The sequence below is a fragment of the Acomys minous genome (genome assembly GCF_964271855.1).
Source record: "Acomys minous genome assembly, chromosome: 9".
NCBI lineage: Eukaryota > Metazoa > Chordata > Mammalia > Rodentia > Muridae > Acomys > Acomys minous.
Window position 1 is genome coordinate 31,192,661 of NC_140490.1, and position 17,901 is coordinate 31,210,561.

General features: G+C 42.6%; 1 protein-coding gene across 2 annotated transcripts in view; it reads right to left on the minus strand.

The window, feature by feature from the left end:
• The window catches only part of PTPRG (protein tyrosine phosphatase receptor type G), a 685,241-nt gene that overhangs the window by 278,795 nt on the left and 388,545 nt on the right, over positions 1 to 17,901 (minus strand). For both annotated transcript variants that reach the window (XM_084795413.1, XM_084795412.1), the window contains exon 3: positions 4,463 to 4,642. In XM_084795413.1, the coding sequence (XP_084651539.1) occupies positions 4,463 to 4,642 (180 nt within the window). The remainder of the gene's footprint in view (positions 1 to 4,462; positions 4,643 to 17,901) is intronic.

The window sequence follows — 17,901 nt, forward strand, 5'->3', positions numbered from 1 at the left end:
GCAAGTCTACATACAGCTCTTCCAATGTGCCTCGACTGTTAAAGCCCCAAGGACAGGAAAACTCAAGCAGCAAAACGGCCTCTGACCCTTGATGTTAGTTGTTGGGAACTAGGTGTCTGCAAATATATCCACTGCCATCATTTCTTTTTTACAAACATAAAATGACTTTTCAAAAAGATTGTTTATTTTATTCCCATGAGTGCTTGTCTGCATGTGCACTATGTTGGTGCCTGTAGAAGCCAGAAGACGGGGCAAGATTTCCTGGAGTTAAGATGGCTTTGAGCTGCCACAGGGGTCTAGGAAGCAAACTATGGCCCTGTGCAAGAGCAGATGGTGCTTTTAAGTGTTGAGCCAACTCTCCAGCTCCTTACACCCCATTTCTTGAGGATGACGTTAATAGGTGCAATGGTATTTTCAGACGTAGAAAAGAGTATAGGCAGGAAAATGCAGTAAATCAAAAACAGTGGGCAAATGGAAGAAATATGCTTTTGGCAAACACATCTGCCATGCCTCCCAGGTACAGTACTGAAAGACTAGTGGTTCAAAACAATGCAAAAGTCCTCCAATAGTTAAAAATTGCTGGAGGACATGGCTTATTAGCATATGTCAAAAATCCCGTTGAGGCTTTACATGTAATCACTCTGCCAGACATTAATGCTGGAAGAGTAAGATTACACTGTGGCATTGCTGATAGAAGCGCTGCCTTTTCATCCCACGGAAATCAAGGATGGCGTGGCAGGAAAACTAACTCAAACAGCCGTGGCTCCCGGGGAAGAAACAGAGGCACGATCTGCCTTACAAAGGGATTTTAGATCGATTTGTCAGAAGAGGGTGAGGTGCACCCCAGTCACCCTATGATTACAGCAGATGAGACACAAACATGGCAGTCCCAGGAGAAAAGACAAATCCAAAGATGTTCCACAGGAAGCCACTGTCTCTGTGTGACAGGCAGCTTCAAATAGTGCCTTCCCGTGTTCATATTTCAACATCAAGAGACCATCTATTTTACAGATAAGTGACCTCAAATCTCAATGAAAAGGGAAATACTTCTTGGATTTACTTTCTGAAAATATGAGGCATGTAAAAATACTTCTAGAAAAGAAAAAAAAGTCTGCTTAAAAATAATGACTTATAGGCTAGGAATATTACTCTGTGGGAGAGAGTCTGCTTAGTAATGCACAAAGACATGGGTTACATCCCAAGCACTGAAGAAAAAAAAGGGGTGGGGGTTAATTAAGAAAGTAAAGATTGTTTCCATAACAAGATAGATATGGCTAGAGCAAGGATAGACCACATGACTTACACAGTACGGATGAAAAAAAAAAAGCTTAACTTTTCTAATTTTAAGAAATAGGTGAAGATAATATGACCCTTTTCCTCTACATCCCTCCATACAATGTTTCAAAACTCATAATATGCATGTAAAATCATCCCTCTAAAATTTGCATGCTTCAGGTTATGTGTCAATATGATTCCCCAATTAGCATCTCAGGTTAAACAGTTACAATGAATCCTGATCTGACATGTAGTGAATCCTTATTTATTATACGATTGAGATGATTCAAATAAGAACTCTCAATGGGTGGCTATTTCTCCCAAATACTAGTAAATCTGTGTAGTTAATGTTAACATCGACGACAGAATGTTTATTATTTAAAAAAGTTTATCACTTAAAAAGATTACAAGTTGGTTTCAGTGCCAAAGTTCCAATAACACTATATGCTGAAATTCTTAAAAAAAAAACAAAAACAAAAACAACAGATCTTACTTGGGTTTATTTCATCTATAAATAGTATGTCACACCAGTCCATCTGTCCATCTGTCTTCACATTGGCAGAAGCCTTTCTATGGGGCCTTCACAGGGCCTGAGCACCTTTGGGAGCCTGAGCTGGGGCCAAACTTAGTTGGAGCTGCAGCCTCTGCCTTGGTTTGCACCTTGGGCTTTGGTTGGCAGATCCTACGACCCTTGGTCATGCAGCTTCGAATCCTCTTCCCAAGCTTGGGAATGAGTGATGAAATCAAGATGGCTGAGTTTGCGGCTGGGGTCCTTATGTGTCACAAGGGCGTTAATGGCTCTGCCCGTGTAGTCACTGCCTTTGCGTTGCTTGCCTGCATCTCCTTTAGGCCTTTCTTGTTTGTCTCTTGGCAAAGCGCATGTTCCTCGGGAAATTGGGATCAACCCCCTTAAGAGATTCATATCTTTATAACTAGCTTCTTGATGACATTTCTGTACCATTTGTAGGCCTGGTTGTATGTTGTGTGGCTCTTGGACTTGGCCATGTCTGCAAGGTAACCTGAGGCTCCTGCAGTGCCTGGGTACGCTGAAACTTTTAAGAGCTCAAAAAAATGACTGTATGCTCTCCTGTCAAACTGCTGGTAGTTGCTGTCACTTTGGAACTCGCTCCCATCATCTCAGTGAATTCATGGGCCACCACATAGTCTCCTGTGAATTCCACAGTAATGTAGGCAAACTCAGTAGTACAGGACCTGCTACCCGCTTGTCCTAAGGCCTCACGTCTGCATGGCAGACGGATGCAGCCGCATGCTACTGGCTGGGCTCCAGAATCAGGAGAACTCCATCAACGGCAACAGGTAGGAAGCCAGCGGAGCGACAGAGATTGATAATCGGCTTTTGGAAGGCCAAGGTCATGAATCAGCTTACACGGAATGGACCCGGCACATGTCTGCAACCTTTCACTGGTGATCCCAGGCTGAAAACTGTCACTGAAACGTGTTATCTCTGCAGAAGGCTGTCAAGCAGTACAAGTCAAGTAGAAAACTGTCGCAGGGCGCCCTGTGTGCTGCCTCTGGCTGGCTTCGACAATGAGATATTGAAGGGGCACTTACTCCAAGCTCCGGTTACACCAAGCATGAAAAAGCTCTCACCCTGTTTTCCAAAGGAGACCTACATTTGATATGCCGACTTGACTATGGCCTGGGAGTGGCCCATAATGGTGAGCCCATGAGAGGGGATGGAATGGTGCTTGCAAACAACACTGCCAGGCATGCAACATGTTTCAGATGGTTAAAAAAAAAAAAATCAGAGTAAAGAGAAACAACTCCCCAAATGTGTCCTCTGAGCTCAATTCTACAGACATACTGTGATACATATCCCCCACCAACCCAACCCACCAACATACACCCCAGTGCACAGATATATCATAAGTAACATTAGTGGGTCTCCAGTTTGCCTTGAACAGAGAAGAGGGTTGCCTGTTATATGGCCCTGTAGTAGTTTGAATGAGGTTGTGCCCCATAGGCTCAGGTATTTGAACACTAGTCAGTGGTGCTGTTCGGGGAGATGACAGGGTCCTGTATATTACTGGGAGTGCCTTGATTGGCTGCAAAGGATTTATTGAGATGGGATAAAAGAGGGAGGGAATATGACATTTAGTTTAACGGACTCATGTGATAAGCAGTTAAGTAATAAGACGATAAAAAAAAATCTCTTTAGATGTCAATTTAATTCTTGGCTAGATTACGCTGGGACATAACACACGCCCCAGTGCTTCGAGTGAGATCCAGCACAGCATCCTCTGTGACAACTGGGAATGATCCAGGAACCCCTTAGCTGCACTGGAGTAACTAACCATTTACAATGGTTAGCATTTGCAATGCTGAGAAGATGGCACCATGTCACCGACCCCCAGATGACAAGTAGTGTGTAGGAAGAACAGAGAAGGCTCAACCATAGGACTGACACACGGCTGAGGCAGTTCATGCCATTCTGATATTGTAACTATTCTGGATGAAGCATGCCGCCAAAGAAAATTGGATGTGTTTCCATTGGGACCTTTGGCACAGTGAATTCTCACACTTTCCCTCTCTGTGGCACTCGGTGTGGCAGCCACTGACTCTGTGTGGCTGCTGAGTTTTGAGTATACTCAGGGGGGCCCAGTTTCATCTCATTTCATGGTTTTTTTTTTTTTTTTTCTGAGACAGGCTCTCACTGTGTGTCCCTGGCTGTCCTGGAATTCTGTCAACCTCAAACTGGCCTCAGACTCACAGATTCGCCTCCTCTGCCTCCAAAGTAATGAGGGGAAAGGTGAATGTCAGGATACTTAGCTTTAATTTTTTTTTTTTATTAAAACTTAAATTTAAATGAAACCCCCCCCCCCCGGTACTTAGTGCCTGCAACATTCATGTTTAGACTTAATGAGTATCTTCTTCAAATCTGTTCCATGAACCTAACACTTAATTCCCTGGACTATGGCAACCGTATGAATCTGGTATTATTTTATGACACATTTTATATATTTGTAAAATCCGAGGCACAGAACAATAAGGTATTTGCCTGAAGTCCCATGTTGTTTGGCTGTCAAATCACTGACTTCTTTAGATTCCTTATAGCAGTGGATACTACTTAAGAAGCAAGCTAGAATAAAGCCATACAGCAAAGACACCCCAAAATGGTTTTTGTTGCTGGTAAACAAAGACAAAGAAATAGACAGAAACACTCTACCTGTTTTCCCTGTGTTTTTCATCCAGGTTTTGTTGGAGGACTCGTTGTCAAATCCATCAAGTTGAAGGTCCTGGTACTCTTCACCAACACGTGCATGGTGGTCTAAAATGTCTATAGGAGACTGATGGCTGCCGCCGCAGCTGGCACTAGATGTGACCCAGTGCTCAGGACCATAGGCACCTGTTGAAAAAAAAAAAAGCAACACTTCAATCCCAATGGTCCAAAAGTCTGGGTTTAACCAAACCAGACAAGAAGCTAAAGGGGCTGAGGAGGTGGCTCAGCAGGTAAAGTGCTTGCGAGCAAGCATGAGGACCTGAGTTCAGATCCGCAGTATCTGTGTAAAACCAGGAATGGTGGCCCATGATGCTGCCTTAGCATTAGAAGGCAGGTAGGCTCCCTGTCCATTGACCTCTGCCCTGCATATGTGAGCGCACCACACACACACACACACACACACACACACACACACACACACACGCACGCACGCACGCACACAGCTGAGTGCTACATCTTCGGAGTTTTGCACGTCTCCATGGCTTTGTTCTTTGACTTAAAAGCAAACTCTTGCTACCCTCATTTTTACTCAGGTACTCAGGAAGTATCTGTGTAGAAGGATCATAAGGGTTGTTCATGTTTAAAAAAAAAAAAACAGGAGAAGGAACAAACACACTTAAGACTCAATGCAACTCAAACTGGTTGTGAACCTTTATCAGTGAGGGAGGAGGCCAAACACAGTTTCCCATCACTGGCTTCGGAAAGGGTCTCAGTTTGCCCACAGGTTTTGCCTGAGTCTCCTTCGCATGCTTCTCATCAACTATGGGACGATGAAACCACTGCTGAGCTGTAGCACTCTTGCCAACAAAAACTTCTAGGAAAGTGTCTGCCATTATTAGTAAAGAGAGAAGAGCCACCCGGAAGAGCTCAGGTGAGCCTCAGCAAGGCAGAGGTCAGGAAACACGCGGCATTGGCTGCTCGGCCCAATCTGGAAATGAAAACACTAGTGGAATGACGGCTGGTAAGGGGAGAGCCTGCTCTTGGAGCTTTCTGCTTCTATGCCTTACTTTGATTCTTGTTGATATAACAAAACAGAAAAGATACAATGTTTGCTGAGAGCCCTTTTAGGATCAGGGCAAGAGTAAGTCTAAAGAGGGAAGTGGATAAGCTTTATGCATCTCAGAAAAAGAAAGACACAGACATAGACATACACACAACACACAGACACACACACACACACAGACACACTGTGCACACAACACATACATATACACATGTATACATATACACGTGCATGCACACACAAACACAAGCATACATACACTCACACACACATATATATCCTTGCGTTTTTTAGTTTTCAACTGTTAAAACATCATATAGAAAAGGTTGTATAGGAAAGTGAATCGGGCACTTTGTGTGTGTGTGTGTGTGTGTGTGTGTGTGTGTGTGTGTGTGTGTGTGTGTGTGTGTGTGCGCCTCCCCCCACAACTACCTCGTGTGAAGGAAGACACAGAAAGACCGTAAGTCTCCCTGCTCATCAACTAGAGCCCCAGTCTGGGTCAACCCTACCATGGGCAATCATGGCACAGTCCCTTATGTCTACTGCAGCTCAAAGCAGACACAAACAAGGCGCCAGGGAAAAACAGGGACAAGCACAGACATCTTCTCTGTCAAGAAAATGGACATATCATAGCTGCAAGAGCAATTGCAAGAGGGTCTTTAAAATGATTCATATTCTTGCTCTCTGGAAAATACTTCAGCTTGGCGATAATGCTGGGTCATTTCCCCAAATGCCCATCCCTAACAGTAAGAGAAAAAATGGACTGTCAGAAAGAACTCATTCACACATTGGAAAAGGTGTCATAAGCCGGGGGCACTTTTGAGTCATTTGCAAGTGTTTAATACTTTCTAGAAAAAGTCAACACTGCCATTTTCTTTAGGGTGAGAATGCAGCGAAGCGGGGCAATGTCAAGGGCTTTTTGACACAGAACACTGCACCTCTTGTTTAAGTTCCCCAAGGCTAGCGTGAGCCACAAAGAGAAGCAGTATATTTTTGCAAACATTTTAGCCAAAACTTATTTTCGTCCACCACATGTCTGGGGAGTTTGGGGCACGGGGAAGGGGATAACAAATGGCTCCAATTAGCCTCTTTCCACTGGCTCAATTTTCTTTCAGATGCCATAAAAATACACTGAAAAACCGAGCGAAGCAACTGCTAATACACTGAAGGGGAGCCAAAATGTGAACTGTGGTTAGCTACAAAAGGATCAGCATGTTCAAAACATGGGATGCTGTATATGGGCATCTACAAGTAAAATGCCATATAGAAACCTCTTACTGGGATAAAGTAATAACCAGTGTCATGGGGCACCAGAAAATAAGGCTAAATACAAACAATGCCCAGAAAATAATGAAGGCAAGCCCATCACTGCAGAACCTGACACTTGACAATTATCCTACTACCCCACCACTATTACACTAATAACAATTATTATGATGATAATTAAAAAAAAAAACCTAAGGTCAGCAGAGTGTTTACCACATACATTAGATGGGTGAAATATAATCTAGGAGATTATAAAAAAAAATAATTAGTGCTCACACTGGTGGGATTCACTCATTACAGTCTTAGGGTTCAAGCTGACTGCGTGCTTGCTTCCACACTTCCATCCAATATACATTCAAGTGCAATTTTAATTGAAACTGATCTTCCACTTCGGATTTCAAATTAATTCTTCTTTGGAGTGCTTCATGCTCCAGACACTCTTGCTTTGCACAGCCCCTATGTCATTAGTGGAGGAAATGGAACGCTTTTCTCCACGCTTGCAGGTATTGATTACCTACACTCTCACTGCTGCCATCCCATACAGTGTATATCTGATGTTGACACTTTATAAAAGTTTGTATCATTAATCATTCACAGTTACACAGTCTCACCACGTTAAATGGTTTGATTTTTGAGGATTTTGTATAAATGCATCAAAGAAAACAGAAAAAAAAATATCAAAAATGACGTTCAGTACAGACTAGTTATAAGATAACTTAGCTTGCTGAGGAAAACAGCACAAAGCAGACCTGTGAGCAAGACGACTTCCTCTCAGAGGTCTGGCATTACCCATCTTACGATACGGAAAATTCATTTGCAGGCTATCTCTCCCTTAAGAACTCATAGAAAAAGCAGGATATTTGCATTTCAGTAGCTCAATCCATTTGAAACAGTTTACCCCTCTAGCAATACAACGCCATAAACAGGTTCGCATTCTCAAATAGGGAAAGCTGGGCTGGCTAAGCAGGCACAGGCTGGTGTGTCCCTACCCCAAGTAGCTTCCCACTCACCTGTCAAAACCACACAAGTGAGACCTGAGTGGAGAGACCCGGACAACCTTTGAATACCAGGAGACCCTGAACATGCTCCTCATCCAGCCTAGGATGAAAAGTATTTTCTTCTTCATGAATGCAATGAGTCCATGTGAAGCTGCTGGCTGAAAGCCTGGTCTTCAGAGAAACAGCCTCCTCCTAGGAACATCCCTCTTGGTTTCCTTTGGGCCTCATTATCACTATTGCTAACTTACTGTTTACTCCTAACTCTTAAATATCTATCTTCCCCGCTCGTGATTGTGTCTGTAGGACAAGGTTCATCTACGGTTTAGCTTTATACCAACAGACTGCACTAGGTCACACAGGAAGGGTACCCGCATCATTTCCTCACCCCAAATAACGAGAGAGCAAAGTCCTACAGGAGAAAAGCCATAGGCAGGACATATGACCATTGCCATGTCCCATCCTAAGGCTACTGTTCTTACACATGCCCCAAATTCAAAGATGTCCCAGGAACTTTGCAAATCCTTGTATTAGCTAAAACTACAAGAAAACACAGTATCTCTTAAGTAAGTGATGTCACCCAAACCTGAGCTTATTTCCTTGTGGCACAACATCTCCTTCACTTCCTGTTTCCTTCACAAAACACCGTGAAAGAACAGAGATCTGCAGTCCTTAGGCGGCTCTGTAACTAGCTCAGGCTCCTGTTGTGTAGCCCACATTATTAAAGATTTTATGCCAACTTGACACAAGCTAGAGGAATTAGGGGAAATGCTTTCTCAATCGAGAAAATGCCTCCATAAGATTTGCTAGTAGGCAAGTCTGAAATACATTTTCTTCATTAATGGTTGATGGTGGTGCCGTCCCTGGGCAGGGGGCTGGGTGCTATAAGCAAGAAGACTGAACAAAGTATGAGGCACAGGCTAGTGAACAGCACTCCTCCAGAGCCCCTGATTCAGTTCCTGCCTCCATATGCCTGCCTTGAGTTTCTGCTCTGTCTTCCCTGGGTGGCAGACTACAAGCCATAAGCTGAAATAAACCCTTTGCTTCCAAGCTTCTGCTGGGTGTGGTACCTTATCACAGCAACAGAAAACCCAACCGAAGCAATGCCCTTCACCCAAAAGGATGGTCCTTCTGTGTGTGTCTTCCGTACCTCCTGTCTTTAGCCTGCCCATCATCCAACACCTAGTATGGCTTCTAGTACAGTAACTCCTAAAGCATATGTTGAGATGAAAATAAATAAACTAGAAGGATAAATGAGCAAGTGGGAAAGTGTCTTATAGTGACACTCCATGTGCTCTTGGCTGTGATTTCAATTTAGTTTTGTACATCTATCTGCTGACTGTTTACTCAATCTTCTTTCCTTCCTTGGTCTCCAGAGTCAGGGTGCCAATTTCAGAGGTAAATACTCCTTAGCTTCATTAATACATTGAATTAGTCCATACTGTGACAAGGTAAGACGTGCCGTAAAAATACCGTATTTTTCAGACTATAAGACACTCCTGACCATAAGAAGCACCCAATTTTTAGAGCAGTAAAACAAAACAAAACAAAACAAAACAAAACAAAACAAAAAAACAGTAAAAACAGCAATTGGATCATAAGGTGCACCCTAATCCCACCCACCCACTTTTTGGGGAGAAGTGCATCTTATGGTTGAAAAATACAGTATGATGAGCAAGAACAAATCTACAAGCAAACTGAGCAATCCAAGACTCATGACTGTGGCTTTTAAAGTAAAGGTGTAATGGGGTCCGAGCCTTTGCTGCCCAGAAGGAAGCATGGTTACTCACTATTGAGCCTCCCATGGCTTTGTATATTGAAATAGTCTTCTCTATACAAAGATGAGGAAGGAAGGATGGGGGCACTCTAACCTTTCTTAGTACACATTTAAACAGGAGCCTAACACATTTGATCTCTACGGGAAATGAGGTTTACTGCTAACTGTAGCTGGTTTGGTCACTTGCTTGAAGATAACAATAAGGTTGGAGATGTGGCTCAGATGGTAGAGTGCTTACTATACACAATGGGTGGCTCTCCATCACTGCATAGAAGTGAGCATGTGGCCCATGTCAGTAATCTAAGCACTTTGTAAGTGAGGGAAGGAGGTAAGACATTTAAAGTCATTTTAAACCAAGGCCAGCTTGAGTTGTATGACACCTGTTCTCTGCACCACCTGCCCCTAAAACAAAAACAAAAACAAAGGAGGAGGAGGAGGAGGAGGAGATTTTTAACAGTAACCTCACAATGGAGAAGTCTGGCAAATGTCCCCACAGCCAAGTCAAGATCATCTGTTACATGGCACGGTTATATTGGGGACATCTTGACTGGATTCTATAAGGATAATTATAAGAATGCACTGGACAAACCAGAGATGAGAAGCATTCTATGTAATACTTGATTGCCACACCTTAAAATAATCAAGGTCAGAAACACACACACACACACACACACACACACACACACACACACACACACACACACGGTGGGGGGAGGAGAGAGAGAGAGAGAAAGAGAGAGAGAGAGAGAGAGAGAGAGAGAGAGAGAGAGAGAGAGAGAGAGGGCAAGACCCCAGTAACAACAAACCATGACATAATAAAACCCCATCACACACCACAAAATAAGCACACCTTAACATCAATTCAACATAGGCCTGCTTTGGGTTTGGACTTTTGTGTGTTTGTTTTGAAGTGCAGTCAAACTATGTAGCCCAGGCTGGCCTCTAAGTACTACCCTCTAGCGCCAGCTACCCATGTACTACAATTACTGGTAGGTGCCTCCATTCCCCACCAAAAAGTCCTTCTTTTGTGGGTACCTGCCAATACAAAGAGGAAATATTTCTAAATTTTCAGAGAAGCAAGACAGAACTGTAAGCTTTGTCAAATGGGTTCAATTATCAGTATCCTTAAGTGCATTTTGGACCTGTCCATGGCGTCACAGGTGATACAAAGGGCAACAATCTATAGATAAAGATTGGTCTGTCATTTATGCATGAACAGACTTTGCACAGAGCAAAGATCCAGGAAAGAAAGCCTGGGCTAAAGGAGAAGGGCGGGTGGGGAATCCTCAGCAACCTTGAGGGTGATGTTTCATTATTTATAGTCATAAAAAAAAGAGCTTTATGGCATATAAAGTTGGAAATTTTCACCTTTAAAACCTGTAGTTAAGGGACAACACTATTAGCTTAATTTATGGATCATCTGTGCCTTAAAATAACAAGCTCCTCCTTGGTGTGTCATTAACATGTCACTGTCCTTTCCTCACTGTGGGACATTATAGCTCAGGACACTAGTATTGGGAAGATGGATTCCCCATAGTACAGAGAATAAATCACACAACTGGGAGAAAGCAGACAGAATTCCCTATAAAGCAATAGCTGCAAGTCCTGCAAATCCAGGTGGGTATCTCAGAGACTGTTTGAAATTCTTTTTGGCAGAAATATCTTCAGAAAGCTGGTCCACAGGTATCAATTTTAAACCAATACTAGTTATTCCATTATTCAAACAAAATGCAAATAAAATGAGGGAGTGGTGGAGAGGGAGAGAGAATGTTCTCTTAATTTTTGTCAGTTATCAGCATGGTCCATAATCAGAAACACCCCTTAAAAGTCCAGATAAGACACATGTACTTTTCTACACTTTAAACAAACCAGCCCACTTCAATATAGTTCTCTCTTAATAACTGACCTGAGATAAAGACAGAAGATTTACTTATGGTACGTACAATTCACACAATCCCTATTCCAAACCAGGGTTTCCTTAAATACATACATGGTATTTTTCAGAAAATAAATATGCATCTTGAAATTATTTTTCCACAATAGATTCAAATAATGGTTTCCATTCACTAATGAAAAGCCATTAAAAATAATGAATTCTGTCTAAATCTAATTAAAAACAAAACTAATATACATGTTATGTGCTGTTCCCAGTCCAATATGTTTATTAATGCCCCCCTCAAGGAACTTTTATTAAAAACATTACCTGAATCTAGGCTTATTACTCTGCATCTTGTTGTCCACTTTTAACCAACAGCAAAAATCCAAAACACCAGCGCTCATTTTTCACCAAGTATAATTAATGCTTTTTCTCCCAATCTAATACACATCTTTAAATTATCCCATTTTTAATTAAAAACACTTTGTGAGATTCAGTTTATGATGTGCTTGCTCACACCAGAACTAGTAACTTAATTACTATTTATGCATTTATTGTTGTACATGTGAAAAAAAAATGGGAAAAGTGCTAAAAAAGCACTCAGATTGCTCTCTGCTGCTTTTATTAATTAATGTTTAATTACACAGTTGTTCATCTGTGTTATGAGAAATATCTCAGTTGCCAAGTCAGTGCAGAAATGTACAGTGACTTTACAGATGATAAAATTAGCCTCTATATTTTTGTTTGTAAATTTTAAACACAACAACCTTCTATTCCTATTTCCCATCATGGTAGTTACCATGGACAATTAGGGGGTGTCAGGTCCCCTAGAAACAGAGTTACTGATGGTTGTGAGCAACCATAGAGCTGCTGAGACTAGAACTCAGAGCCTCTGAAAGAACAACCAGTGCTCTTAGCCACTGAGCTCTCCCTCCAGCCCCTGCATAGTCTCTCCCCTGCCATACAGGAGACCTGAGCCATACTGGGTATGTCAGCACAGGGACTGCTCAGAAGTGGATGGCATGGTGCGTACAACAGACACAGCAGAGGAAACCCCAGAGTGTGTGACAGGATCAGCGGAGAGTAGCAAAGGTCTTTTGAAGTCCAAGTATGTTACTATGCATGTTCAGAGGTATCTTAGATGAAAACCTACCAGTCACAGGCAGAGCCTACTGTACACCCAAACATTCCACACAAAGGTCTAACTCTAATTGGGACTGTTTAATACCCGCAAAGTTCCATGACATGGTTTCAAGTTGGACTACCAGAATGTGTCTGGCCTCTTTCAGACACCGCATAGGATTGCTTAATGTATGCATCTAAACTGGTAATGATGCTGTCTCATTCTTTGCTGCACAACATCTTACAGCTTTTAAAAAATGGAGAGAAACTGATTCCAGGCTGAAGGTTTCCCCTTTATTCAATCGCCGCACATCTCTAGCAGCCAATGATGATTACTTGGCAAACCTGTTCTTTTGAATTTTTCACTTCCCGTTATAGACACAACAGCAACATTCCCAGAAGGAGTGAAGACAGCAATACACAGACCTGAGTGACAAGATCCGTAGGACAAGGAGGTTAACAAAAAGTGATGTGAGTCGTGTACCAGAACTAAATAATTCCCAGGCTGCACTGGGGGCTTATCCGTGAGGCCCAGATCCATTAGCAATGTCTGAAAATGGGGCAGTCAGGGAAGAAGGTAATAGGTGAATTACAGGTTCGCTCTTTCCACTCACAATTTAGCTTGGGAAAGTTGAGTTGAAAATGAATTATGTTTGTGCAGGACTCATTTCTCTTATATCATACAACATTCAAAACTCCTGAAGGTTCTAAGTTCTACAAGAGTGCTTCTGGAAATAAGCAAAACAACGTAAGACAAACATTTGTCTTGTTTGGTTTTCAGGAGGAAGGGTCTGACAAGATAGCCTAGAACTCACTATGTACACCAGGATGACATTGATCTCATGGACCAGCCTCTGCCTCTGTCCCCCACCTGTTGAGATTACAGGCATGCATCACCCTTGTCTGTCTTATTCCTGTTTACATTCTCCAGCCAGCCTCGACACCACACCAGACACATTCCTAAACTTAACCACAGCACTGTGATGAGGATCACACACACACACACACACACACACACACACACACACACACGCATGCATGCACACTCACACACTCACATATTAAGAACAGACATATATTAAGAGCACAAGAAACATGATTAATGGTGATAACTTTTCCTTAAGAAAACACATCTGTTTAATGCCAGCAGAGGCAGGTAGATCTATGAGAGCTCGGGGCCAGCCTGATCTACAAAGCAGAACCACGGAGGGAGCCTCAGTTAAGAAAATGCCTCCAAAGAATCGGGCTGTCGGCAAGACTGCATGGCATTTTCTTAGTGATTAACGGGAGAGGGCCACCTCTAGGCCAGTGGTCCTGGATTCTATAAGAAAACAGAATGAGCAAGCCAGAAAGCAGCCCTCCCATGGCCTCTGCATCAACTCCTGCCTCCAGGTTCCTGCCTTGCTTGAGTTCCTGTCCCAACTTCCTTCAGGATGGACCAGGATGTGGAAGGATAAACAGAATAAACCCTTTCCTCCCCCAAGTAGCTCTGGGCATTAGTAACCCTACCTGGAACAACACCCAACTAGAAACTGGCAACTCACAGATGCCCAGCCTTCTTCAGCAGTACGAGTCAGGAAGCGCTTTGGCCAACGCCTACACTGATTATTCTTTGGGGCTCCCCTATTCAAGAGGTTTGATTTAAGTTGATGCTATCTATACAGGGAGGCCCAGCCTTTGTGTTCCTGACCCTATGGTAGAAACCTGGCTCTTCCCCCCAAATACAACTGAAAAAGAAAGGGAGGGACCTGCCCTGCAAAAAGAAGATAATGAGAGAAACGGAAAAGTAGGACCAAGAGGGAGAGAAATGAAATAAGAGTTGAGGGCCCTGAACAAACCACACTTGGAACATACATTTTATCTGTGGACACTTCCATTTCAAGTGCCTTTGTACTTAAGACTGAGCAGACTTGCTGCTACTTGTAACTAATGTTATTAAGAGATAATCCAAACACTGGTTTGAGACTACCAGGTCAATGATTCAGTGCAGGCTACATTTGTCAGTAAGACAAAAATGTCAAATTATAAAGATAAAATCAGCAGTATGTGCTGGCTGGCATATATAAGGTCATCTCGAGTCCCCATGCCTTCTTCCGTCTCTCCCTACAATTTCTTTCCCTATAAGGGAAACATAAACCTGGGTTAGGATTTAAAGATCTCATTTAGACAAAAGCAGAGGAAACAAGGTCTGGAGTTCCTTGCTATAAATTTTTATTCTGGTAACGCTGAGGCCACAGATAAGAGTTCAAGAAAGACTTAAAGTGAACAGTAACCGCTCACGGGAAGTCGTCTGCCTTAGAGACCTGCACGGCTCAGGTTATTATGTGGAGATGACTGGCTGGTGTGATGGTGAACTATTCTCAAAGGTCACAGTTGCATCTCGGAGAGTGAAAAAGGCCTGTACTGAAGGTCCGGTTTAAACATGGCAGCACTTTCTGTCTTGAGCAGGAAGGCTGCTGCAGGTTTCACGCTGTCAGTATCTGGCCATGTTGACACTTAAGCTCATCCTAAACCTCAGCACATCTACATAGACCCTGTCTCAAAAAAAAATAAAAAGAAAAAAAATCAAGCATGCCCATATATGCACACACAACACACACACACAGACACACACACACACACACACACACACACACATACACACGCTTATCTTCTTTACTGTTTGAAACCCTATTGTTGTGCCAGGTACTAAATGACAGAGTGGCATAAGAGCAGACAGCAATAGAAGGACATCAATAATGCTTTGAAGAATATTCATTATTTTCACTGTGATGAAAGCTTTGTACATGTTGCCATCTTTGACCCTCTCAACAACTCCTGTGGAGCACGCTTTAGTTTCTTTGTGTTACAGATAAGGCAACTGATGCTTAGAGGCTAGGAAACTTGCCCTCATACAGAGAGTGGCAGATTTAAGTCGGTGCCAGATGGATGGGTAGGAACCATGTTCTCCTGTAGTGCTCTCTTACCTAGACCATAAAAACACAACCTACATGGAAGGCTATGACTACTGCAACTGTAAATGAGCATTCCTCTGCTCAGCGCATTAATTCCACAGGCACATTTGTAACTTGTAAAAAAGGTAGGGCTGGTTGTGGTAGCACTATCAGCAACATCCAAGATTAAAATCGAGATAAGTACATGTCACCAAAGGGCTAGTTAAGTGGAGTATGTCAAATCAATACAGTGGAAAGAAGAGTAACCGGGAAGGGACGAGAAAAGGAGAAAGGGCTCTCTAAGCAAACACAGAACCGACTCCAAGTTCCATTCGTAAATGGAAAATGCAATGTGCATGATTGACATACTGCCACTCATTTTGAAAAAACAAAACAAAACAAAACAAAAAAACAGAACACAGGGCCTAGGAAGGAGTCAGTGGCACAGCAGTGACCTAACAAGAATAAGACCCAGGGTCCAATCATTACCACTGTAAAAGAGAGAAGAAAATAATAAGTGATAACCTGTGTTTATATGGGTGCATATCAAATCCCCATGCAAGCATATTTAAGAACATAAGCACTAATGCAGTAGGAAAGGTGAGATGTTAGCAATGATATGGTCTAAATATCAGATTACCTAATACACTACAAAAAGTGCACGGAGGTTTAAGAGAGAGGCAAGAGTGGAGGAGGGGCTGTCTCTGTCATGTATGTACTCTGTTGCCTGCTTGTGGGTCACTTTCCTCTAGCTGGGCTGTCTTGTCTGGCCTCGGGGAAGAGGATGCGCTTAGTCTTGATTTGACTAGATGTGCCACGGTGGGCTGGCACGGGCAGGGTGGGGCTCCCCATATCTGAGAAGGGGAGTGGGGAAAGAGGGAAGAGGAGAGGAGGGAAGGGGCTGCAATTGGAATGTAAAACGAACAAATCAATAAATTTTTTTAAAAAAGACAGAGGCAAGAGGACCTCACACTGTTGGGTGGGAAGAAAAGCAGCTAATTATAGCTCTACAATTCCATCATAGCATACGGAGATAAATAAATACACATCAAATGCAGGAATGGATCAGACAAAGACAAAAGGGAAGCCCGGGAAATGATTAACTGGAGTAAAAAGATACTAGCTTCATCTAGAAAGACACAGATCTAGAGGATTCGATATATTTTGAGAATTTACGTAGTACTCCTGAAATTAACCAAAATAAAAGTAAAGGCTGCAGAAAAACGCATCCCAGGAACTTCTCTCTGGAAGTCCTGTTCCACGTGGCAGGTACATTTCTGGTAGAGCTATTGTCTCCAGTTATAAGTGTGCTCTTATTCTTTTGTTCTTTAAAGCATTCAGAAAACACAGATCTTATACAAAAGCTATCTAAGGCATTCAGATTTCCTGGGCTAAAGGGGTCAGCCAAGAGCACAAAGAAGCTGGAAATATTGCAGAAAACAATGGCAAACGCAGACAGAGATTGGCTGATTCCTCAAGTCAAGTCCAGTCTTTCCATGGACTTCTAATTGTATTGTAATCAAGCCAGATGTTGTAATTTTTCCTAAAAATGACACAACTATAACAGCCCCATGCTTTTTGAGAAGTCAGCCTCTCCTTCACTGTGGCTATACACTTTCATGTCACCTAATATCCTATAAGCTATGAATGTCCTAACTGCTACACATGGGTAGTGATACTTGTTCCCTGGCTGCAAAGACTTCAATCTGAAGCAAAATCCAAGCTTTTCCATCATTGCACTGCATTCCTGTTGCATTTCTCATCCATTATATTTTATTTTCACTCTCCAATCTGACCTCTGGGGAACTGGGAAGGCCCATGACTCCTGAAGAGAAGCCATTCACAAATTAATGACTCCATCTCCCTTGTCAAATTTTTTTAATAAAAATGCTCAGAAGGCCAGGGCCTAAAAGAAAGATCTCTCTATCACTACAATAGCATGTTAGGTAGAATTCTCCAGGGTTTCAGGAATCCTCCAACCTCCATCCCAGATCTGAAATGACTATGAGGCTTTTGCCATCCAGAAATACACATGGGCTGCCTGTGAAAAATCAGCTCACGTTTTCAACATACACAATGGTACCACATCAGGATTAATCAGAACTTATCAAAGAAATTCAAGAATATAGTTCTCCAAGGGCAGGGCACACTTCAGTCTTGTCAGCACTGTAGAACCATCCATGATGAATGAAGAAGGCATTTGATGAATAAGTTTAGTTACTGGACATATATGGGACTTTCCAAAGAAACATGACAAAGAACAAAAATGGGGAGGAACTGGGGATGTTAACATACCAAGTAGCGTGCTTGCCAACACCACAAGACGTCCTGAGTTCTATCCCCAGGACACCATAAACCAGCATGGTGACACAGAGCTGCCCTTCTGAGGTGGAAACAGAAAGGCAAGAGGTAT